Consider the following 24207-nt stretch of genomic DNA (forward strand, 5'->3'; position numbering starts at 1 on the left):
GCAACCCTCACAATGGTTTCAGAGCAGCCTCCCTCGAGCATCAGGATCCTATCGCTCAACTGCTGGGGCCTCAAGTACATAGCAACACTCCGCAACGAGCGCCTCACTGAAATCGCAAACCAAATTGCCGCTGCGGACCCCCGACCAGACATTGTCGGTCTGCAAGAGTGCTGGACACAGCAGGACTACAACGTCATAAGAGAGAAGACCAATAGCTTCCTTCCGTATGGAAAGTTCTACCACAGCGGCATATTTGGCGGAGGACTGGCGATCCTGTCAAAATGGCCGCTTGAAGAGAGCAACATGGTGCGGTATCCGCTGAACGGACGACCTGCAGCCTTCTACCGCGGAGACTGGTTCGTAGGAAAGGGCGTGGCATGTGCAAGGATACGCATAGGACCTGGCCGGAGAGACATTGCTGAGGTCTTTTGCACTCATGTAAGCTCACTTCCTCAACACATGGGTATCATTCACTGACGTCTGAAAGCTCCACGCCCCCTACGAAACTGAACCCCACGACTCGTACATATGCCACCGCACCGCCCAAGCCTGGGAAATCACAAAACTTATGCGCGGCGCTGCCGAGCGTGGCCACCTTGTCATCGGCCTGGGCGACTTCAACATGGTCCCTCTCTCGCTCGCCCACCGCATAATAGAAACACACTCACCCGTCCGCGACGTCTGGCGCATCCTCCACCCCGACTCTTCCCTCGGCGCCGCAAAAGACAAAGTCGAAAAAGCCCGCGGCAATCCCATCCCTACCGCAAACTTCAACCTGACCGTCAACGGCGCAACATGCGACTCCGAACTCAACACCTGGCGCTGGAACAAAGCGCATAAGAAGCGCCTCGCAAAAGGAGAAAATGTCCAAATCGACCCTACAGTAGCGGACCCAAATGCCAAACGCCTCGACTACATCTTCTTCTCCTCCGCCCGCTACCACGGCGCAGACACACCAGAATGGCAACTCAGCGCCGCAAACGTCGGCATGACCATGCGCCACCCTACACTCCACTGCTCGCTCAGCGACCACTTCTCCGTAGAAGCCACCTTGACGCGAAACAGCACCAGTGCCCCAGACATCCACGCCTCCCCCCTCGCCCCCGAGGAAACATACCTCCCAATAGAAACCTACGACGAGATTCTTGCCACCACGCTGAAATACCAAGTCCGCGAGCGCGTCCAGCGCAAACTGCGCATCGGGCATTTCTTCTTCCAGCTGTCCCTCTCCATAGGCTGTTTGGTCGGCGTGTGGTGGAGTCCGCGAAATTACGTCGCGTTCTTGCTCATGCTGTTGAGTTCGGTGGGGCTGAGTGTGGGCGTTATTGATGGGCTTATGGGGCTGTTGTTTGTCGGGAGTGAAATGAGGGCGCTCAGGGAGTTTGAGTGGGAGGTGAGGAATGCGAGGGAAAGGGCCGTTGTGAGGGGTGGGGGGTCCAAGTATGGGACGACGTGAGCGTGCTGGACGTCAGTGCATCTCAAAGCCATTACCTTAACACACATCTTGGGTTCTGTGTCATGTAAGCATCAGCTTATAGATGGCCTGAGTCTTGCAAAGCTTTGGGCATGCATGTAAACTATTTGTCGGCCCCTGATTGTGAAGGCTTCATCGTTCTTGCATACATTCCCTACACAGTCTACGTCGCTACAATGTTTATACGACCCGCGACGCTAGAACAAGCTGAAGTAACGTTAATCCAAGCGTCTCACTGGCGACGATATACCCAGCAACGGTAAGCTCCTGTCGCTCGTTTCTGACGCGGATTCCTCCCGGTTGATGAAATCGCGACCACAAGGAAAACAGCAACGGCGAATATAAGCAGCAAGAGGTAATATAAGAGGCAATTTATGCATCTCATTTTCTGTTTCGAAACCCCTTGAGTTAGGAGAGCCTTGTCTACTTGTGCGACGGGACTGAGTAATGATCGAACCGTACATATTCAGGTTTAACGCCATCTTCTGTCTTCCCAAAATGCTCCGTATCTGCAGCATTCTCCGCTCCCCGTCAGTAACCTGATTAACTCGTCCCCTCTCTACTGCTAGTTGCTCCCTAGGGGCCCCAGTGCTACCAACAGGCAGTAGTACTGCTTTGCTTAGCTCAATAAGCTCTGCCACTATTGCTTCTAGAGCGAATTACTTACTGTAGTAACATTTAGGGTTATCAACACTACTAGGAAGCCGTAGTACTGCTAAGATTACCTATCACCGTCGCAATACCCAGGCCGAATTTAGGTGTACCGAGATCATAATCACAAGTGTTGTCATGGGCAGATTTTTGATATATCTAGGCTCTTGGCCCCTGAGAGAACCAAGTAATTAGTAAGGCAGCACTAATGCTCCTTGCAAAGTCACTGCTATTACCGTGCCTAACTACATACGCTCGACGACTTGCTGCTTGTATAAGCAGCAAGCGGTAATAGAAGCCAAAAGTACCACCGTCTGTTGGCAGTGCTGCTCTTCCCACCACTTCTTCATTTCTAATGCTACACATTGCAACTCCGCAAGTGAACTACAGTGTGCTAGCAGCGCGCAATGTTCGTGGCGACTGCCATTTCGAACAATGTCGCGCATTCGCTTATACAGCTCACTCTGAGAAAGCAATGTGAGCGCTGGCATCGGATTGGCAAAATACTTTAGAAGCCGATCGATATCCTGCTTCAAAGTTGCGTCGAACGTTAGATCACACACAAACACCTTGTGTATATCTCTATTTGTTACGTCTTCTTGGAGTCCAGTCATCCAAAGTGCCGTATGACCTATTGACTGGGTTTAGATTAGGCGGGTATTCAATAGCGGAAGAAGCGTCTTACGTTACCTTGATCCACAATGTTTCACTCTCCTGATACTTAAGGTACGGATGGTTCAGCCAAATACTGCAAGCAACATTGGTGTGGGCTTGCAAAGGCGAACCTAGCATATACCACATGACAACGTCACGTCGATTGAAGAACCCAGGCCTACCTTGACTTGCCCTCGACTCTGTAAATATCTCACCTCGATATTGAGACTCTGTCACTTGTTGTATTTTGGTAATAATGTTTTCTACCTTGAAGCTGAGCTCTTCAATCGAACGGGCAGTGTAAGGCACATGAGATCGGGCAGATAATTCGATGACATGCAGATTGTTGATCGAGGATCTGATCTGTTGAGCATCGATAGCGAGCGTTACATGACTGCGTGCCGGCTCTATGATAGTACGCGCATCATCGGATTGGCCATCATCGGCAGCAGGAGCAAATATGGCCGTGAAAGCATTGGCGTAAACCTTAGAGTTAAGTATGTCGATTTCAAAGCCGTGGCCCTCATCATCCTTACTGTGAATGAGCTGAGTAAAGATGCTGTCGTTTGTCTCATCGGTCCCTAGGATAGATTCTGGTGCGACCACACCGAGGGCTCGTAGGTCACGAGTGTTTGCCGCGATCTTTCGGAGGAGCCTATCCTGTTGTTGCACTAGTCTTCTGATATCAGATATGGAGTCCCTATGTGAGTTGTTAGCTAGTTGTCTTTTGAAGTCCATTTGAGACACCGTCATATCGAGTTATATGTTGTCTCAGAATTGATATGCGCTTTAAATGAGAGAAATGTGACGCACATCTGTAAAAGGTTTACCAATACACTGACGCCACCTTGCTGTGTATGCAAGTGGCCAAGCAACTCCTTGACCTCGTTTTCGTTCCAGAGCGTCTTGAACTTGGCTTTCCACGTCATCTTACTACTTTGGAGAGCACCTTTCTTGATCTTCAACATGTATTTATCCAACGACGTTGACAGGACAAGACAGCTAGTTAAGGTAGTGTCGAACGTATCCACCAAGTCCGGCTTATTGCGCAAGACATCGGAGTCGCCAAGGAGCAGTGACTGAATTTGAGATAGCGAGGCGGCAGTGAGCTTGAGCTGCGAGCACAAAGTGTCGACTGTCATGGGTGCACGTTTCCATGCGTTACGTATCTCCCATAGCGTATGTGCCGCACCGACGCAGCTGCCAGTGATTCGGAGCTGCGATACTGTTAGCACAGGGCCTTTACCCGGGTAGTGACGAGTGTCACAAAAGTCTACTTACCACGGTCGATGTGATGGTGAGGGGGTCCATTCGACGGCTCTGGCAAGTGAAAACAGCACTGCGAAACGAAAGAGAGAAGGGCGAGAGTGTAGCAACGCCGCGAAGTTCCCTGCAGCCTACGAGGCTGAGCCCATGCGAGGCCTGCAGCCACACACGCACCTGCCCAATAGAACGACGGTGATGAGAGGCACCATGATACACGGCTACTGTACTGAAAATCGTGAGCTAGACTGACAACCAGCTGTTCACGTTTCTGTCGTAGTCAGTAACCTGCAGTACGGAATGGAGTGTTAGAGTGAAGAAGTTCGCGAGCTCCTTCTTCCACCGGGCTAGCTCGATTATGTCATGCAGATGTGTAAACAGACGATGTAGGAAAGAGCATGAGGACCACTGGGACACCCACCTCCGAGTGCCGTGACATCTAGTTTTTACAGCTCTTTGGTGCACGCTGTGACAGATAGGCTTGATTGCGGAAGGGGAAAAGAGTCTTTTGCTTAGAACGAGAGAGCGGTGCGTCGCAATCTATTCCGTAGCGGGCATATATACAATGTCTTTTGAGTAGCAGATTGACCTACGAAATCACACTGATTCTTCTGTTACATGTGCATGTCATCACTGAAAAAGGCTTCATTGAGGTTGGGAGATCGTTGCAATGAAAGCCTGAATTGCTCATGGCTCAAGCTATTAACCTAACGCCTTGCAGGAGACGCTGACCGACGATCCAGGTATCCATTTTGAAGACCGTATTAAGGGTTCTTAACGCCCAACTCGCCCGACATGCTCGTGGTACAAATGAAAGGGCAAAATATGCACAAAGAAAGAGAACCAGGCCACCACCCTTGGGATAACTGCCTGCTTCAATACTAACCCTGCCACAGCATTTCGAGCAGTGCACAGAACTTGCACAATATGCGCTGGTGAGAGTACAGAAACCTCACCTAGCCAAGAAGTCTAGGTCCGGCCGACTTGCCCTTCTTCTGGACGCCCCTAGGAATGAAAGCGACGGGGTTGGGAGCAACAGGAGCCGATGCGACGGCGCTGGGTCGGTTGGTCTGGTTCTTGTTGTTTTTGTTGTTCTTGTTGTTCTTTCCATGGTGGTGGTGCTTGTCCTCCTTCTTGATGACCGCCTTCACCTCCGATGTCGCTCGGCTGAGTTTGACTGGGTGGCTGCCAATGTACTTGCCGTTCATCTCCTTGAAGGCACGGAAGTAGTCGTCGGTATCAGAGAAGCTGACGAAGCCATAGCTCTTGCTCTTTGTTGACTTCTTGTCACGGACAACGCGGGCCTTGACGAGGGAAGGGTACTTGGAAAAGGCCTTGTGGAGCGAGTCGTCCGTGACCTCACCAGCGAGGTTGCCGATGAACAGGCGCGGATGCATAGGGTCCCACTCGAGGAGCGTAGGGTCTTCCCAGGTCTTTCCACCTCCTTCGCGCACAACCGTCTTGCGCTTGCCGTCTGCTGTCACCGCGGGCTCAGCATCCGGAGTTGCGACCGCATCGGTACGGGCGCCAACGTTCGCGCTGATTCCCTTCTTGAAGGCGGCATCGTCCTTGTTGTATGCGCTGTTCCACTCTGCGATGCGAGCTTCTTCTTCCGGGTCATAGGTGCCACCTGCAGCACTGTTCATGGGAGGCGCAGCTGGGTACGACGGAGTGGGTGCGGCAGCGGCGTATGCTGGATATGAGTTGTCGTAGTAAGCATTGCTGCTCGCATAAGCGGTCGCTTGGTATGGAGTGCTCACTGTGGGTTGCGAGTACAGAGCTGATGGGCCAGCTTGTGGAGGAGCATGTGCTGCCACCGAGCGAGGTGTGAAGCCGCCATACATGGATGGGTTGCTCTGGCCTCTCGCGCCGGGGTGGTTGGGCCTGGACGGCGGAGCCGAATAGGTAGAAGGCGGGGGACGAGCTGGAAGTGAGTGTTGAGGCTGCATGTTTGCGAGTTGAGACAGGAGGTGCACGTCAGTTCAGGGTAATCTCAGTGAAGTGATGACTTTACCAGAAGCTGATAGAATCCGTGCTCCTGTTGTCGTGGATGGCTGGCTCGAGGTGTGTCGCACACGTTTCTCGAGAGAGCGTGGTAGGCGTGTTGGGTTGATGGCGGAGGCTCGTAGTCGAAGTTGGCGATGGTGAGGGGACGCACAGTCCGTTCACGATCTTGATTGCTTAGGTAAGATGGCGGCAGGGTTGGGGGGCTTCAAGCTGCTGACTAGGCAGTGAATCGCTGACAAGTCTTACCCGAAGTGACTGCACACTGGGTCGCGGGTATAGCGCGCGCAGATTCAGGCGCGAACTTGGTTCGAAGGAGTAGTGTGGGATGGCGGGCCGGTGGCAGATTGTAATTGCCGCTGGAGTGCGTCAAACGATGAGTGGCAGCGTGATTTGTTGGGTATGTCGCTGGGAGTGGGCGCCTTGGCTCCAGCAAAACTATCCGTGCTCCTAGCGGGCCCTGCACGTGACTCGAAATCCTGCCGACCAAGCCGCTGCAGCACATTCGGCGTGCTGCAGGGTTGCACAAAGTGGGACGATTCCGCATTACGTGCGGCCTGGTGACGACAATGCGACATCAGCTCATACTTGCTGCAAGCATCCATCTATCCCGTGCATTAATGAACCACAACTCCCTCAGTTGCAGTATCTGCAGTCGAGACTTGTCTCTAGCGCGTCCGAGCACCCCTGCACACAGCCCCTCCTTCCGTAAGCACGCGTTAAGGCTGAGATGGAGGGGCAGTCCCAGACCAGAGGTCCATTCATGAGGCGTAGCATTTCCGCACGCGTCCGCCGGAGGTAGTCTTCCAAACAAGCATTGTCGGAGAAGATAGCTCGTAGCAGTTGATGATAACATAGGCGGAAGTCTTTAACATGTCTGTGGTATTTGATTGTAGAGTGCAGAGTGAGTGCAGAACTCAACGAAGCTACCAGCCCACGCCGTGGGGGACCCGAATTCTAGTGAGACGACGACCAGAATCTCCGATTGTAGGAAGGGCAAACAATTACACGGTAAAATTGGCAACAGCTAGGCAAACTGGATACGGTTACCGCCGCGGCCGAAGCTATGATGACCTCCGTCACTATGTGGATTAGAATAGTTTGTAGGGATGTTGACGGCTCGTGCTTCCTTCCATCGCAGCCACTTGACGCAACCTTTAGTGCCCCGCTCTCTTTTCCAAACTCTTCCGGTCGGAGAACCACAGTACTTATCTGCACTGCACCCCCACCACTTCTTGTCTCTTCCTCCCTCGTCATCACACAGCTTTTTTCAGCTTCAAATCACATCACATAGTTGCGCGCCAGGTCGCTGCAGCTTTTTGATACCGCGTATCCTCCAGCAACTTCCTACACAAAACCGCAACCATGACTGAAGCCGTTGGGTAAGCAACGCCATCACACCCAAGGGAACATATACTAACAAGTTCTGAAGTGATTTCGGTCTCATTGGCCTTGCGGTGTGTAATTGATGAAAACCACAATTGTAACGTGAAGAGCACTGACTGTTGTCGTACAGGTCATGGGTCAGAACTTGATCCTTAACGCGTAAGCTACAGCTCCAGCAGCAAACCTCTCATCCACAGTGCTAACATCAAGCAGCGCCGACCACGGATTCACAGTATGAACTACCTTGCATTCCTTTTCACCCGCAGCACTAACAGGCGCATAGGTTGTTGCTTTCAACAGAACGTAAGCAACCGCAGCGGCCACCAACATAGGCGCGTACTAATCGAGCGGCAGTGTTGCCAAGGTTGACCGATTCTTGAACGATGGTATGGCTCCCTGAAAATTGTGGACTATCCAGGCTGACGTGAAATAGAGGCCAAGGGCAAGTCCATTGTCGGCGCACACTCCATCAAGGAGTTCGTCGCGAAGCTCAAGAAGCCCCGCCGCATGATGATGCTTGTCATGGCCGGCAAGCCCGTCGACGACTTCATCGAGCTCCTCTTGACCGAGGGTGGCGCCGAGGAGGGTGACATCATCATCGACGGTGGAAACTCCCACTACCCCGACACAAACCGCCGTACAAAGTACCTTGCTTCGAAGGGCATTCGATTCGTCGGAAGCGGTGTTTCCGGAGGAGAGGAGGGCGCTCGTTACGGACCCAGCATCATGCCTGGTGGTAACGAGGAGGCATGGCCATACATCAAGGTAGGAAATTCGGCAGAAATTGGCGACACAATTCTGACAGTCTTGTAGGATGTTCTCCAGTCCATCTCCGCAAAGTCCGACGGCGAGGCCTGCTGTCAGTGGGTTGGTGACGAGGGTGCCGGCCACTACGTCAAGATGGTGCACAACGGTATCGAGTACGGTGACATGCAGCTGATTTGCGAGGTGAGACAAGGAATTGCAGGACTGGAAGGAGAATGCTGACAACTTTCAGGCCTACGATATCATGAAGCGCGGTCTGGGCATGAGCAACAAGGAGATGGGAGATGTCTTCACCGAGTGGAACAAGGGTGTTCTCGACTCTTTCCTGATCGAGATTACCCGCGACATCATGTACAAGAACGACGATGACGGTGTTGCCATTGTTGAGAAGATCATGGACTCCGCTGGCCAGAAGGGAACCGGCAAGTGGACTGCCATCAACGCTCTCGATCTCGGTATGCCCGTCACCTTGATCGGTGAGGCCGTCTTCGCTCGTTGCCTGAGTTCGCTCAAGTCTGAGCGTGGCCGTGCTGCTGGTCTTCTTGACGGACCTAGCCCCAGCTTCTCTGGAGACCGCAAGGCCTTCATCGACAACCTCGAGCAGGCCCTGTACGCATCGAAGATCATTTCGTACGCCCAGGGTTTCATGCTGATCCAGAACGTAAGTAATTCGCAAAAATCTGTCCAGCTCAAAACTGACATCTTGAAAGGCTGCCAAGGAGTACAACTGGAAGCTGAACAAGCCCGAGATCGCGCTCATGTGGCGCGGTGGCTGCATTATCCGATCCGTCTTCTTGAAGGACATCACAAAGGCGTACCGCGCCAACCCCGAGCTCGAGAACTTGCTCTTCGACGACTTCTTCAACAAGGCTATCCACAAGGCGCAATCCGGATGGAGAGAGTGAGTTTTGTCTCCTCGACGATTTTGATCTGTACTAACATTGTGCCAGTGTTGTTTCCAAGGGTGCTCTCTGGGGTATCCCCACTCCCGCTTTCAGCACCGCGCTCAGCTTCTACGACGGATACCGCGCCAAGGACCTGCCCGCCAACTTGCTGCAGGCGCAGCGTGACTACTTCGGCGCGCATACCTTCAGGATCAAGCCAGAATGCGCCACCGAGCAGTACAAGGTGGGCCAGGACATTCACGTCAACTGGACCGGACGTGGCGGCAACATTTCTGCCTCAGTAAGTCGACGGGTACTATCTTCACGGAGGAAGGCTAACAATTGTCACAGACATACAACGCATAGACGAGATATCCATAGCTTTGTTGGACGAGGCGCCGCGCTACATGAGCTTTACGCCTGATTAATGAAATATGTGGGCAAAGACATAGCTTGAATCTAGAATGAAACCGATTCACAGGACAAATAAGATGTGACAATTGCATGTTTGCGAGGCTTGACGGCCGAAGTGATGTCGACCGGGCACGCTAACCGAATGGCGTTAAGTATTGAAGCCCGAGGACAATCCACGAAGCGACTGAGTGCACAACATCAACCATTCTGATGCAGTCCAACGCGTGCTGAGCATCCAGAGCGCAAAGCGCCATTAGATTGACAATCCACAAATAAGCCAGGCTACATTGTTAAACCGACAGCAAGCGCTGGCAGTCGAGTCTTGGCACCGCGATCCAGTGCCGTAGCGCTTCCAGCCTGCGACAACCCACATTCATCCCGAGCTTCAGTAGCTCCAGTCGCGACGCGCCTGCGATAATATCCCCCCACGTCGCGCGCAACTTGTGGTCTCCCTCTTCTCGTCGCTCCTTTGCATTGCTTTGTTGCAGATTGCATGACACTTCAGCGTCGAGCCTGCGGAGTATCCGGTAACTTGTGGTTGCATCCTAGGTGGTGATATCACACACGAGCATAAGGCATAGCAAGAGTCAGCACGGGAACAGCCTATGGCGGACAAGCGCAACAGCGTCGCGGGGAAGGTTGCGACGCCAAACCTCAAAGTTGGTGGTGGCTCTACCAAGGATGTGATTGATGTGGATTCGAACCTGTACAAGGCCGTCGGATCGCGGTATGTTTCTTCTTCTGGCACCGCACTGGTCTCCAGGGCAGCAGAATATCAACCATGGGTGTCCTGACATTTCGCAGCATCAAGATCACATGCGCCCCGAACAACAATGTCCTTGAGGGCACCCTCTTCACAGCCCTGCAACCTCACCAACGCAATTGCTATCAACACGGCGCCAGCCCCGCCAAACCCTTTCGGCACCTCTCGCCAGCCAGCCAGGGGACTACCACATCATTCCCTTTGCACACATCGTGTCATTCGAGATAGTGGGCTCAGCTGAGCGCGCAGCCGAGTCGGCACCTGGCTTTGATGGCGCCGTACCGAGCATCGCCAAGGTCGACCTGGCTGCGCTCCAGGCACGTGAGGAGCAGACGATCCGTGAGATGAAGAAGAAAGATGCCCAGAAGGGCAAGGGTGTGAGCAGGGAGGCACAGGAGCTCTTTGATGCGATTTCGAGGACGTGAGTACAAGCCGCCTATGTGAAGCTTCACCATCTAATTCAGTTTCAGACTCCCAACCCGCTGGGCGGATGCGCAAATCGTCGTGAACGACTCGGTCCTCATTCAGCCCCCATACACGCTTGACAGCATCAAAGCTCCAGCAGACAAGGCACAGAGCGAGGCTCATGTGCGCAAGGTCGTGGAACACTACTACCAGCGCAAGAAGGGCGGCGGAGGAGCCGCTCGCGCTCCGGTCGCTATGCCGATCGCACCGCGAAAGGGAGGATGATCCCTCCCCAGAAGCAAGCCATAACAAACCCGGGCCATTGGCAGAACACGTCTGTGGAGATAGCTACGGGTACACCCGTAGACATGTTTTGACGACGTCCCGCAGAGGATGGTAGCATCCAGCACGCGTTATTCTGCGCTGGACCAAACATATGAATGAAAAGGTATACAAAGGCCTGCCGTAGTCACTGAGTGAGTAGCTCGAATAACACCAAACAAACTCGAATCGGCTCAAGTGGATGACTTGTGAACAAAACACTGACTTTTGTTCCGGTTTTTGGATTACATTATCGATTTGACACAGGTTGGTACTTCTGACCAAATTATAGCCTCAGCAAGGCTTCTACTCCCTCTTCTCATTCTCCATCGCTGCCAGCTCAACATCTGTCTTGGCCCAGTAGTGGCTCAAGTCCCCTACTGGCGGGCACATCGACCACCGCATCTCTGCGGCCATAATGACGAACAGCATATACCACCCCAGACATGCCACAACAAACAACAGAGCTCCACCCGCCTGCGAAAATTTAGCACACGGCATCCGCCAACAACAATTGACCGATTTACTCACCTTCTGCAACTTCAACGCCTTGTCAAAGTGCCCATTACCCAGCGCCCAATAAGCACCACTCAACACCCACGCGCCCACCGTCACAAATCCAAATATCCCCGCAAACACCAGATTGATTCTTATCGTGAACAGCCAAAACGTGCCCAGTGCAAACCCCCAAACCAGCAAATACAACGCAATCACAGCATTCATCTCCTTGCTCACCATGCCCTCCGCTGCGCTCCCCGTTGCAGAGTAACTCGCCGCCAGCCCTGAGCGTGGGCAGTTGCAACATGCCAAAGGACAGCCAGAAGACGGCGAAGAGCCCGCAAACCATCATGGGGAAGAATTGCGCTTGGATCCAGAGGAAGATTGTGGCCAGGAGGAGGAGCACGGGCCCGGTAAAGAAGAAGATTCCACTATAAGGGAGGTCAGTATCATGGGTAGAGAGGCAGGGGAGGGAAGAGTTACACTACAGCAGGTAAACCGCTCGCGCCACCCCAGCCCATTAGCACCATGCTGAACGTGAATGTCGCTATTACGAAACTAGCTTTCAAGTCAGTCCAGTCCAGAGAAACAAAGGTAAGCCACGCACCCAAGAAACCCCAACGGCGTCGCATTCGCATATTTCTTGACGTTCTCAGAAGTGTGGGCAAGTTTTGGCTGCAGATACAACTTCTCAAACAACTCCGGGCTGATGGAAATATTCGTCGTAGCGTGGTTGAGGCCGGGTTTGGAATCGATGCGGTCGGCATCATGCGTGGAACTCGTCGGTTCACTTGTCGTTGCCATCTTGCTATCCCTTCTGTTTTTCTTCTACTTGCAAAAAGTTCTCACTTGTTAAACGGTACCTCAACAGCCTAGCAGCATCACGATCTTATACTCCCTCCCATTCAACAAGCTTATCCCCGCACGTCCCAAGCCCCCAATTCACCGCCATCGGTATTACACTCGCCAACTGATTCGCCCAAGCAGCGCCGCTGTATAGCCCCACAAGCAAACGTGTGTTCGCGCCGTGGGTTTGGCGATATTTCCCCGCTCGCTGGGCGACGGGGTGGTGAGCCGTGGCGTGCCGGCAATTTAAACGTGGGTGGTGATTGGGTGCATGCCGAAGCGATGCTGACAGACGGGGCCGGGGTGTAGTGAGATGGTGAGATGGGAAGCGAAGGGACGGGATGCGTAGGAATTGAGAGTACCTAAGTAGATGGAGAGGTTGTGAAATTTGGGATTGAAGGGAGTACAATTGTTATTGTGGGTGCAGAAGTGTGCCCGTTGAAAAAGGTTGCTGGGGAGTATTCTTGGAGGTTGTAGTGTTGCGAGGTGCAATTGTGAGGTGAGCTTGGAGTGACATATCAATGAATAATGACTCCGAAAACCACCGAGTGACATGTGAGACAGGAAAGCAATACTTTTGCAGCAAAAATAGGAAGGCGAGATCTAATTCGAATTTTTGAACAGGTATAATGAAGTGGAGCGATAATGAGCTCAAAAGGGAACAGCATGTACGAAATACTCAAACGATATGCGTAGGTGGGATAAGCAAAAGAACGACTCTGTGAGACAACAGAATAGAATGTAAGAAGTGCAGATGGAACGCCCTTCAATGCCAAATAATTGCAGATACATATCTTACAGTATTACGTGGCTCAGATCGACTAAGGAGCCAGCGCTTCTACAAACCCGAGCCAGTCTGCTCATAAACGCCCGTTTCAACAGTTCTGTAAGCTGCCCAAGTCCTATCCCACTCGGACCCGTGCTTCAAAAGTTGTTTAATGTCCTTGTTGCGCTGGAGAAACTATAAGCTTGAGCCCTCGCCAACATGGGAAGCTGATCGTATCAAGTCTGTAAACAACTTGAAAACCATTTACATTGGTGTACCGCGCTGGGATGGGGCAACGTAAGATCGTGGTAGCTGGTGCTGGTGTGAGTTTGATAGCACATGCAGGTAGCATCTGTGTCGGCGTGAGCATCGTCCTAGCACCGACCCGATGTGGTACATTAGCACCAGACCATGTCAGTGTGCAAAATGAAACTCAAGGTTACATTGAATGTCCCATTTATGTGTTGCTAAGGTAGTTCCACTCTGGGTAGAATCCAAGCTGTATGTTCAAAAACAGCTATTGTGTCAGTCCTCACTATGCGTCAATCTCGGGTCGTCAAAAAACAGTCGACGGTTTTCCACCCTTTTTCTTCTTCTTGGCCTTCTTCGACGCAGTGGTCGCATCGAATGATCCATCAGCTACCAAAGGCGAGGAATCCCCAAGCTTGTCGGCAGACTCAGCTTTCTCTACAGATTCTTCTGCAACATCGTCGGTTTCCTTTGCCGCCGCATCTTCAGCTTGCAGCACTGAGTCGGAGCGCTTGTGCGCTGATCTTGCCTGATCGCTGGGTGCCACAGCTGATTTGATTGCCACAGACTCATTTTTGTTCATCTTCTGGAAGGTTGTGCTCTTCTTGAAGTCAAGTTCGTCGGTGAACGGCTCCGGTACTTGATGATATCCGATCGTTGGCTCGATATCGTCGAGCTTCAAAGAATTCTCAACGGAAGTAGCAGCTGATGCAGTGGTATAGTAAGACTTCTCTGGCGAGGGCGGGTCTGCTGGGGTGTCATTCGCGACGGCGGTCGTCTGAGATCCATCCACTGATGCGGGAGGCCGGCTCTGGAAGGTCAAAACATCTTCACTCTTCTCCTGTTCGTGATCCATTGGAGGCATATCGCCTCCTCCTGTTGTTGGCGCCGATACCACACCAGCGTAGTTGCTGATGACTGTCTTCCACACCATCTGGAGCAACCTGCTGTTGCCCTCGACCTGGGTGATAAAGTCTGGACGTTTGAAAGGCTCCGGGTCCTTGGCCATTGCGCGCTTGATTGCAGCTTCGAGATAAGATGGATACCATGTTTCGTTCTCGCGTAGAAGAGGGAATGCCTGTTCTTTCGCTATCCTTAGAATATCCGAGATGCTCACTCCTTCATCCGACGACATGATCTTCTCCTTGGCCAAGTCGACGAGACCGGCCAACTGGTAGCGTACAGCAGCGCAGTATACGCAGGTACCCGTCTCATAAACCGACATTGCAGATCGTGTCAACTCACTCGACAAGGGCAATTCGTTGTATGTTCCGGTGTACATGAACCCAATCAGCGTGTGCGCGGTAGAATTGTCCAGGTCGAGTGCAAGCACCTGGTTCTCATTGCGCTTGTAAGACACTTTGGCAGCTAGCACTTCGCTTTGGGCAATAACGGCGCTGTGTATAGTGAAAGGTAGTGCGTCTCTGCCAACGAGGATCGAGACAATCTTGGTGTCCTGGTAGGGTCTGCATGTCTGTGAGATTGACTGAGATGGAATTTAGTTGGGCCGACTTACGACACTTCGTACGAGGCGACTGTCCTAGCATCTTCGTGATAATTATTGCAACTCGTCGGATTCTTTATATCAGAGCGGTCCAAGCTAAGTTCACCATATTCATCGGAGATAGATGGTGCCATGCTGCAATCGTCTGATAGAATCGACTGCTTCAGAAGCTACCTCATCCCACACGACCAAGGCTACCCTTTAACCCACCACTTCTCTCTCATCCAGAACGAGGCTCAAACCCTCTGCGCTGGCACTCTATTCAGCAGTGCGGGGTGCGCATGCTTCTATGAGCTGGCAGTTGGACGGGTTCTTCAGCCTTGTGTGTCCATTCATCTCGTTGGTCAGCCTTGTGCCATCGACCTCATACTCCACGCGACATCACAGTACCCATTGGCGAATGGTGCTGAACTTTACAGAATACCGGTGAACAAGGGCGTATATTGGGCCAGATCGGGCTGAAGTGCGGCCCGAGTGCGTCTGATCGGTATGCCGATGGGTGAATTGACCAATAGGGTTTATGGGGAGCTTCACTTTGGATTTCATTACGCTGCAAAGTCCTCGATGTCTGCGGAGATACGCTTAAGTGTAGACGTGTCCAAGCATGTGGTTTCTGGTCGGTTCGTTGCCAAGTGTCACGATGTGCCGAAATCGTACAACACACTTTCACACATGGATTTTGAACAGGTTATTGTCGCGGCACACCATGCAGAGCTTCATAGTTGAATTTTAACGAGACAGAACATCAAGCTTCCTGCATGTGTGTAGCCGAGCTTTTGAAACAAATGGAAATTGAGTGTGGAAGAGGAGAGGAGGACGAGACACGGAGATTTTGTGAAGATAGCCTCATAATCGCCTCGAGCTCAAGTTTATTAGATCCTAGCTCTGAGCTACTCCAAAGCTGCGTCGAAGGTTTTGGTATCGGTATATTCTGAGCCCAGTCTTCATCCAGCGCCTTGTTGGACACTTTATTTCAAAATCAGGCGCTCAGCAGAGAAACTCGTCTAGACAGTCGATCTTGACTGTGCTAAATCCTGGACATGCCTATTGAACAATAGATGCCATACCCAGCAAAGAGGAGTTTATATACCAGACGTATATTAACACTCACCAACTCAGGCCAAATGTATAGGAGATAGTTGACATTGTTTTTCAGCTCAGCCGCAATACGAAAGAGCAGCGCGAAAAATGTCATTCGTTCCCAGTTCGACTCATTCAGACGCAGTATTCATATACCAAGCTGTAATAGTTTTGAAAGAGGAGAAGAGCAGGCGCATACATCGAGCAATTCTTTTGGTCTTTTTGTGTCTGAAGCAGATACTTCTGACGTGGAGATTGAAGAGAATCTGAGGGCGTTATATATATCCAATTCTTAGCGCATAGCCCACGCACGACCTTGTATAAGGGGTTTGCGACTCTGCATAGCGATTGACCAAGTCCACGGAAACCCGTATGACCAGTAAATGGGCACTTTTGAAATCACTCATAAGTCGTTGGGCTTCGTCTTCTCATGGACTGCACCAAGGTGTTGTTTTTAAGGAGAGGAGACGAAAAGACATTCGACAGAGAGTGTTGCATTTTGGTAAAACGGGAACATGTGTGTGGGATGAAGAATACAGAGATGGACATGAGAGGTGTGGAATATATACCCAAAGTTCTGGAGCGTTTGTAGCTGAGCTGAGTCAGCTGGTGGAAGAGTTGCAGGTCGCATGTGGCAGTGACGTGGTATTCTGCTGACGTCCAACGCGCATGAAAAAAGGTGCTTATCAAGGTATTCTCAATTCTAAGTTATATAGCACACTCTAAGATGCGATACCCCATCTCTCACAATCCCTGCCCCTCTTCCAAACCCCATCGTATCCACCCTACGTCGCAGGTACATCCAACCTCTTCCTCCTCTCACCATCTCTCCTCTTCTTCTCCCTCTCATCCCCACTCCCACCCCTCTCATCCTCACTCCCCTTCTCCTCAACCATAACCCCGCTCCTCCCCCCACTACTCCCCGGCCTCCCCTCGCTCCCACCATCACTCCCCGACGGACTCAAGCTCCTCAGCCTCTCCACCGGAATCCTCTTCTGCAAGCGACTCGCCGCCGTAGGATCGAGTTCCGCAATCGCCACGGGCGTAGCAATACTCAGCAACTCCCCCACGGCGCCGAGGTCTTTGTCCATGTTCTGATCATACGCTGATGTGGTGGGGGATGAGGTAGGGAGGGAGGATGCAGTAAGGACAGGGAGATCGGTAAGCCACCGCCGCACAAGATACTGCTTGCACCGACTCCACGCGCCAAACTCCTGCGTCGCAGGGTCGTAATTCCTCGGCGCGAGCGTGAGTTTCGCGGGGGCTGAACCACGTCGTAACCAGCCGCCATTTAATGCCGTTCCACCATCCTACCGGCACGACGCCCTTTCGCGGACCCTTCCTACTCCACAATTCACTATGCTGCGTCGCGAGTTCGTGATACAGCGCCTCGTAGACACCCCGGCGCAGCGGGTTCTGGCGCTGCGTGGATAACGAGTGCTTCACGCCGTACCAGAGGATGAGGACGAGTGCGAGGATGGGGAAGGACGTGATGAACCACCATTTAATGGGCGGGTTTTCGGCGAACGTGCTGACGTTCATGCCGAAGAAACCGACCGTGAAAGTCAATGGTAAGAAGATGAAAGTGATCCATGACAGGCGCCACATGCTCAGTCCGAGCTGCAGCGAGTGCCGGGCGTCGCGGATCCCGACGGATTTATACATGAGATCGCTGAGAGAAGACGTTGGGCCAATGATATCTCTTTCCCACTGGCCGGTGAGCTTGTCGAGTTCGTCGGGGACGCTGCCGAGCCACTGTTCATCATCTTTGGGATCACCATTCGCAAGCTCGTGAAGGTGGCCCTTCATCTCCCTACACAGATCCGCGTGGATATACAACAACCTCTCGACCTTCAACCACTGCGCGCTGTTCTTCCACAGCTCCGGCGCACGACTCTCATCCGCGGGATTCTCGTAGATCTTATCCTCGAGGATACCCACGTGCGTTTCACACGCCGCCAGGAAGCGATTCCAATTATAACTCAGCGCCTTGAAGATATCCTTCAGTATGAAATCCATGCATTCGGTCGCGAGCGTATCGTCACTCTCCATATCTTCTCTGGGCAGATAGAACGTCAATCTGCGCCATCGACTCTCCAATTCCTGCCGCGCCCCAATCAGCGTATCCTTGACGCTCCCACTCTGCGAGTTCTCAAAGATGATGACCGTGTTGCTGTTATCCAGCGTCCGCAGCTTGGGGATATACCGCTCCTGATGCACATTCGCGTCGACGTTGCCGTAGCTCTTTTTCAACCGCTGGTACTCCTCATACGCCTCTTCATTGTACGGATTCGGAATGTCAGGATCGACAGCTTGCCCTGGCCGTCCGTCGCTGAGTTGCACATACACAGACAACCGCTGCACGTATACGTCGAAGCCGTAGCACGGCTGGTCCGCGTCGTCGTAGTGGTTCAGCTCCATCATCGGACTCACGCCCAGCGGGTTAATCGAGCGCTTGGGATAGTGCTTGAGGTAATCCGCGCCAAACGACGCGCGACTAATGCCCCTCCATGGATCGCGCTGGGTACGGAATGTCTTACCGTTAAGCACCGGTTTCCCACCCCTCTGCTGCGGTCTCTCATACCTCGCCCACCGGCCAAACGTCGTACCCACCAAATCATCACTCGCATCAATATTAAACTTGCGCAGCAAAAACCTCGTCGCCCAACTCGCATTCTGCACATGAATCACCCTCAGCGCCGCCTGCCCGGACAAATCCTCCTTGCGATAAAACCGCCGTAGACTATCAATATCGCGAAACTCCTGCGCGACAATCTTCTTCCTGCCAGAACTCGAGTGCTCTTTCCCGCAGTAATCAATCAGCAGCACGCGGCCCTGCGCCCACGTGTCTTTGGTCCAGTGCTCTTTCCACTCGATGTTCGGGCTGTGTTTGCGGCGGTGGCCGAAGCCGAATGTGCCTTTGCGCGTGCGGTCGGCGGGGGCTGCGTGTGCAGTGTGAGTATCCCCTACAACAGAAACAGAATGCTAGTGTCGCAACTCACCATCCATGGTCGGGCTCGGACTTTCTCCAGCAGCCGTATCTTCGACCGTGACAGAAGGAGGAGGGCCGCTCCCCGCGCGGTTCAAATTCAAACTCGCCATGCCTGTCTGTCTAATCTAGCGGTCCGACTGCGAAGCTTGACGGAGCTTGTTTGCTTCGTTACCTCGTGCAACAGCGTCGCAAACATCAGTTGGGGGCGGGCGGAGTACATGTAGTCGTTGGCCGCGAGGCTGAGATTGTGCATGTGGGCCATGCAGGCTTCCATGCGCATCTTCTGACAGCCGCATGGTGGGAAGCCTGACGCCTAGAGGAAGGCGCAATGTCGAGGTGTGGGGGCCGTCAGATCATGAGGTTTCCCAATCGATCCTACTCGGCACGTTTGTTCCGCTGGGGTGCATTAGCTCAGCCCTATCTTGACCGCAGCACCGGTCACGGTAGGATGATGCGAACACATCTGACACGAATACGCAAACATACTAAACCAGCATTAATTTCATTGCTATCTTGTGACTATGGTACTCCTTCTCATGCAATCGCTATATACCAAAATACCAATTCTTCAGGGCTTGAGCTATTAGGTTTTGAGTGCAATACAACCATGCAAACAAGCAAAAAGGGAAAAGCCAAGGTCGTCATTCATGTCGGGCTGATGCAGCGCTGCCAGATACAGATGGAAGGGGTATTACCAATGAGACAAGGAGAGAGGTGGATGTTGAATATGATATGTCGGGAGAATGCTCGCTCAAACGCCAGCACGGAGAAATATGTAGTGTAGGGCTATGATATGTCAGGGTATCTTCAATCATTCACAAAGGCGCGCACGCCGGCTGATTTCATCATCAGTCAATGCCGCAAGCCAGAGGCATTTGCTGATGATGTGAGGTTCGACTTTGAACACGTATTTGGAGCTGGCTTCGAGGAGGCGCAAGAGGTTCTTGACGATGGTCGCTGCGGTGTGGTGGCGCTCGAAATTCACCATGCGCTCGCCGTCGACGACAGGCCCGTCAATGAAAGCGGGCTTTTGGGCGTTGTATATCAAATCGCGTGTATAGATGCCTGACGTTTATTAGCACATGATAGAATACTTGTTGAACTGACATACCGATAAAAGGGATGCACCCATCGTCGACCGTCGCAGTTTCCATCTCAAGACGCAGGTTGTGGAAGTTCTTGAGCGGCTGCACGATACCCTCCAACTCCTTCATGACGTGCAGTTCGGCGGCAGGCACTAGTGCCCACGTCTTGCGGAGTTTGGAGACGTCGTTCGAGATGAGTGCAATGGCGATCTGGTACATGGTTGCGTAGTTTCGTAGGCGTCGAGCATGTGTCGCGATGTGGATGAACTTGACGATACATCGAGCACGCTCGTGTGTGTTTTCGGTCAGGACAACCTCTGAAACCACCCATTTGACGACTAGATTGAAGCGAGCGATGACAACGTCAACACCTCGAGCTTCTTCGGTTCGCAGGTATTGCACCCAGTCGCGGATCTGCGGCGATGATTGTTTCCAGCGCAGCTCGATTAGTTCCTTCCAGTCAATCTCATCGAGAGCGTCCCTTTCAATGACGGTGAACTGTTGGGCGAGAACCTCGGAGTCGTATGCTAGAACAAACGGCATGTGTGATGCTTGCGATGCTGATCGTTCTTCTTGGCCATGCGTCTCGCTTGGTGATCCTACTGAACGGACAGGAGATCCAAAGGTCTGGTTGTTAAGCCCAGAGACAGTAGGAGTGAGACCGGGTGTTGGTAGACCGCGCTCGAAGATGGTCGGAGTGGAGGTGGCATGTTTGAGGCGATCCGCGGTGAGGGGTGGTGTAGGGGGATGGCGCATAGGATGTGTTGTTGGCAGGGTCTCTGGGTTACGTTCCATCATGGCCGGCTCATCCTCGAAGAAACTCCTCACGCCGTGACTGCCATGACTGGTTCCGTCTGATTTCCCACCAATCGTGTCCATGTCACTGAGATCCTCGTCCTCATCAAGAAGGAAGGATTGACGAGCAACAGATGATCGCGGCTGTGCGATACCGCTTCGCAGCTTCTTCATGCTGTCCGTCTCGACAACATATTCAAGCGACGAAGTCGATGAAATGGTTCGGGTAGCTTGGGGCGACAGGTTGGTGGGCAAGCTGTAGCGGCGATGGTTTAGCCGAAGATCGCATGGTGTCGAGGGTATTGGCTCGCTGTTGGTCTACAACGCCACTGATGCCACGGTCGAGAAGGGGAATGGACGAGTATGAGTCTTCCGAGCCTCCCTTGAGAGCTGACTGCTGGCATGCGTCGGGTAAAGTTCTCGCCCGACAGTCGGTACATGTCTTGGCCGTCTTGATTAGGTACCTCAAGTGGTCGGTGCAAGACGTCGTCTGTGTTGTCATCTACAGTAACCTCTGACGGCTGCTGTTGATGGCCATATTCGCGCGGGGCGCCACTTGGCTTGTAGTAGTCCACTTCAACAGTACCTGAAGAAGACGCATTGCTGGATGCATTACTGGAGGAAGTCTTTTCATACCGACCCTCTAACTTCATAAGCGCGGACTCGACTCCTCCTTCGTCGTCTGTGTCGTCCGGAAGTGCTGCAAGCTTGGCGACTTCAGCCTCGAACGAAGGTCGGAGATTTGGTTGGGAAGAATGTGTGGACACCAAAGATATTGCCTTCTTCGGTGGTAGCTCTACCTCGATCGGCCCTGCTTGCTGGTTGGGCTCTGGGGACGGGTCGATCAAACGTTCCGTACGCAAGATGACTGAGTTTGTTACGGAATGAGTGAGGTTCGAGACCGACCCTGTAGAATGCGGTCGTTGCATGTGTTGAAGATCGTTGATATTATCCGCTGCGCGAAGATCGCCACCTGGCCGTCGACGGAGCTGACGTGTTGGGGCGGCCGGCACACCTGTCGGGGTGTCGAGGAAGAAAGGGTCGTTGTTCGAAGACATGGTCTGGAATGTCGCGACGCTGTCCTGACCTCTCCGTCGGCTCAGTATACTGTTATGTGAAGCGTGTCGTCGTAAGGAGACACGGGCCATGGACATCTTCGTAGATACGCGGCGTCGGAAAGAATGCATCTGTTCTGGTTCTCGTCCTTCTGACGTGGATCTTCTTAGACGTAGTGCAGGACGCTGGGCCAGGTTACGGGATTCGCGCTGTTCAGTTTTGGCCGACACAAGTTTCAGATCCTCGTATAGCTCAGATCTTCGGACTGTGTTTTCATTCTCGTCAACCGCCTGCACGTCAATAGAGATGTCTCGCTCGTGGACTTCTGGCTCCTTCTCTGCCACCTTATCTTGAACGGCCGTTGGTAAAGCACCTGTCATCACAGGCAAGGGTGGAGCTCCAGTGTCGTCGATTATGAGTATCGACTTGCTTCCACTGGTAATGTTGCTGTGCACGCGCGGATCGAACTTTCTGGTCGAGCCCTCACGGTCTGAATTGGTGGCGTTATGTCTTTCAAACTCAAACTCGAATCCTCCTAGGCCTGGGGGATTGGTGCTGTGGTGTAACTGCCCTTCGTTCTCTAACTCTTGTTGCACTGCTGCCCGGAAGCTTTCAACAACTTGCGAAGCTAGCAGATCTATCCTTATTTGCGGCCGGGCCCGGGTTGTGCGTCGTTTCTGCACTGCACCGGCACTTGTTGAAATGGGACCAGAGTTGGATGACCGGGGAGAGTGTGGCTGCCGATGGCTCGACAAAGCTCCAAGATACGGGGTTGAGCCAGGCGACTGTCTGGTGCTCAAGGCTCGACGGACACTCCCAAAAATCTTCTTCATGCCTGGGCCATGAGGATTGAGCGAGGCATCTTGCGTGGCAGAATGTTCAGATTCAAGCTGAACATGCGATCTTGCGTGTCGAAGACTCTTGGTCTCGACGTAGGGCGACCCAGGCTGGAAAAGTCCGCCGCGAACAAGACTTCCAGGCATGTTGGAGACTACTGACGCTGCTGTTTCTGGTGATGTGTGTTTAGGTAACGATAATGGGGTCCTACTGTCCCTCAATGCGTCCGAGAAGCTCCCACTCCGCTTGTGCGCATGTGAGGGTCGATTGACCTTCTTGGCTGAGACGACCTGTTGTGGAGCGGCGGCCACGCGAGCAGTACCAGCTGGAACGGGATGCGGGTATAGAGGGAGATCAACCGCCTGCTCTGATTTGTTCAGACTCCGCATTGGGATCGAGCACGACAAGACGTGCATGCTCTGTTCGCTTGCAGGCGATAATGGTACCGCTTCGGTTTGGTACTCTTGTGAAGGGTAGTATGGCGAGCTGAACGAGTTTTGTGGCGTATGGCGAGCTCGCTGCGCCCATTCCATGTGCCGGCTGGCAAAGTGGTCACTGGGATTCGAGCCCATGGTTTCCTTGGTGTCGCGATCAGTCAATCGTCTGGGAGTGGCGGGAGGTGGAGCAGTCCGGACGTATTCTTCCATAGATGTCTGTGATCCAGGGTGGCCACCTGGAAGGAGCTCATCGTCTGGTGAATTTTGGGGAATCCCATCGTCCGTCTCCCAGTACATGGCGCATGTGCGTCTCCAGCACTTTTTCAGTTCGCCGACAATCTTGATATCGCCCCCGCCTCCATCTGCGCGGTTCCGTAGATCATTGTACAAGGTGTTGACCAATTCACAGAAGTAAGTGCGCAGCGTGTAGGCTGGCACAAAGTCCTCGACGAAGTAATTCAAGATCCAGTGGCGTAGTGCTACAAAAGTCCGCACTCGCACAATTCGGCCAAAGTCGTCCTGTCGATCCACGGCCCATCGCAGGCGAGAGATGAGATAGGCCACGAGGTCCTTGGGGCACAGGAACGCGCGGAAGGTGAGGAAGAAGTCGGAGAGCAGTTCGTAGTCCAGGAAGCTCGGGGAGGTGATGTGGGCGACGAGGCGCGAGGGCGTGGCGGCTAAGATCTCGCCGGTCGAGGAGAATCGAACAATGGTGGTGTCGTCCGGGTTCGCAGTGAGCGCATCGTACAGGCGGGGGCCAATCGGCGCCTGGGAGACGCGGGAGGACGAGGGCGCAGAGGTCAGCATCGGCGGCCGGTCCATGGTGGCGCGGTACCGATGCGGGATGGGCGAGTAGGCGTCTGAGCGCGGCCGGGAGGAGATGAAGGAAGGGTTGGCGTACTGGGGGGTGAGCAGCGAGTTGGAGAATTCGTCGTTGGTAGAGGTGCCCGTGTAGACGGAGCTGCGCAGGTCGAGGGTGCCGCGATGGCTGAAGCGCGGCGTGCCCAGCTTGTAGCTCGGGATGGGGACTTCGAGCAGCGGGTAGTTGGTCGTGTCTGCCGTCTTGGGGCGGCCAAAG

General features: G+C 53.1%; 10 protein-coding genes across 10 annotated transcripts; 5 read left to right on the top strand and 5 right to left on the bottom strand.

Annotated features, from left to right (window-relative positions):
• Positions 1-12: 12 nt before the first annotated feature.
• On the top strand, positions 13-1456 carry SNOG_15875 (hypothetical protein; the record flags this gene model as incomplete). The annotated part of the gene is made up of 2 exons (XM_001805960.1): positions 13-438; positions 488-1456. The coding sequence occupies 2 exons, from the start codon at positions 13-15 to the stop codon at positions 1454-1456; spliced, it is 1395 nt and encodes a 464-aa protein (XP_001806012.1).
• Positions 1457-2707: 1251 nt separating this feature from the next.
• SNOG_15876 (hypothetical protein) lies at positions 2708-4254 on the bottom strand (the record flags this gene model as incomplete). Its single annotated transcript, XM_001805961.1, has 5 exons — positions 2708-2756; positions 2811-3479; positions 3593-3996; positions 4061-4118; positions 4220-4254. 5 exons carry the CDS (start codon positions 4252-4254, stop codon positions 2708-2710), a joined length of 1215 nt encoding a protein of 404 aa, XP_001806013.1.
• Positions 4255-4998: 744 nt separating this feature from the next.
• On the bottom strand, positions 4999-5991 carry SNOG_15877 (hypothetical protein; the record flags this gene model as incomplete). The annotated part of the gene is made up of 1 exon (XM_001805962.1): positions 4999-5991. The coding sequence occupies one exon, from the start codon at positions 5989-5991 to the stop codon at positions 4999-5001; it is 993 nt and encodes a 330-aa protein (XP_001806014.1).
• Positions 5992-6919: 928 nt separating this feature from the next.
• Positions 6920-7141, top strand: SNOG_15878 (hypothetical protein; the record flags this gene model as incomplete). Its single annotated transcript, XM_001805963.1, has 2 exons — positions 6920-6950; positions 7074-7141. The coding sequence occupies 2 exons, from the start codon at positions 6920-6922 to the stop codon at positions 7139-7141; spliced, it is 99 nt and encodes a 32-aa protein (XP_001806015.1).
• Positions 7142-7297: 156 nt separating this feature from the next.
• Positions 7298-9571, top strand: SNOG_15879 (hypothetical protein). Its single transcript, XM_001805964.1, has 12 exons — positions 7298-7428; positions 7479-7503; positions 7563-7591; positions 7646-7664; positions 7716-7735; positions 7787-7818; positions 7866-8197; positions 8246-8380; positions 8430-8858; positions 8908-9098; positions 9148-9382; positions 9433-9571. Exons 1-12 carry the CDS (start codon positions 7412-7414, stop codon positions 9445-9447), a joined length of 1479 nt encoding a protein of 492 aa, XP_001806016.1. The 5' UTR covers positions 7298-7411; the 3' UTR covers positions 9448-9571.
• A 379-nt stretch (positions 9572-9950) lies between these two features.
• SNOG_15880 (hypothetical protein) lies at positions 9951-10486 on the top strand (the record flags this gene model as incomplete). Its single annotated transcript, XM_001805965.1, has 2 exons — positions 9951-10226; positions 10307-10486. The coding sequence occupies exons 1-2, from the start codon at positions 10101-10103 to the stop codon at positions 10484-10486; spliced, it is 306 nt and encodes a 101-aa protein (XP_001806017.1). The 5' UTR covers positions 9951-10100.
• An 804-nt stretch (positions 10487-11290) lies between these two features.
• SNOG_15881 (hypothetical protein) lies at positions 11291-12286 on the bottom strand (the record flags this gene model as incomplete). The annotated part of the gene is given in 4 exon segments (XM_001805966.1): positions 11291-11461; positions 11516-11735; positions 11755-11913; positions 12090-12286. The coding sequence occupies 4 exon segments, from the start codon at positions 12284-12286 to the stop codon at positions 11291-11293; spliced, it is 747 nt and encodes a 248-aa protein (XP_001806018.1).
• A 687-nt stretch (positions 12287-12973) lies between these two features.
• SNOG_15882 (hypothetical protein) lies at positions 12974-13395 on the top strand (the record flags this gene model as incomplete). Its single annotated transcript, XM_001805967.1, has 4 exons — positions 12974-12996; positions 13025-13069; positions 13130-13214; positions 13336-13395. 4 exons carry the CDS (start codon positions 12974-12976, stop codon positions 13393-13395), a joined length of 213 nt encoding a protein of 70 aa, XP_001806019.1.
• A 133-nt stretch (positions 13396-13528) lies between these two features.
• SNOG_15883 (hypothetical protein) lies at positions 13529-14981 on the bottom strand (the record flags this gene model as incomplete). Its single annotated transcript, XM_001805968.1, has 2 exons — positions 13529-14809; positions 14860-14981. 2 exons carry the CDS (start codon positions 14979-14981, stop codon positions 13651-13653), a joined length of 1281 nt encoding a protein of 426 aa, XP_001806020.1. The 3' UTR covers positions 13529-13650.
• Positions 14982-17025: 2044 nt separating this feature from the next.
• SNOG_15885 (hypothetical protein) lies at positions 17026-23951 on the bottom strand (the record flags this gene model as incomplete). The annotated part of the gene is made up of 10 exons (XM_001805969.1): positions 17026-18869; positions 18930-19035; positions 19092-19225; positions 19751-19984; positions 20031-21055; positions 21178-21706; positions 21815-21881; positions 22122-22390; positions 22670-22846; positions 22904-23951. The coding sequence occupies 10 exons, from the start codon at positions 23949-23951 to the stop codon at positions 17026-17028; spliced, it is 5433 nt and encodes a 1810-aa protein (XP_001806021.1).
• Positions 23952-24207: the final 256 nt, after the last annotated feature.

This window comes from Parastagonospora nodorum, assembly GCF_000146915.1.
Source record: "Parastagonospora nodorum SN15 chromosome Unknown scaffold_41, whole genome shotgun sequence".
NCBI lineage: Eukaryota > Fungi > Ascomycota > Dothideomycetes > Pleosporales > Phaeosphaeriaceae > Parastagonospora > Parastagonospora nodorum.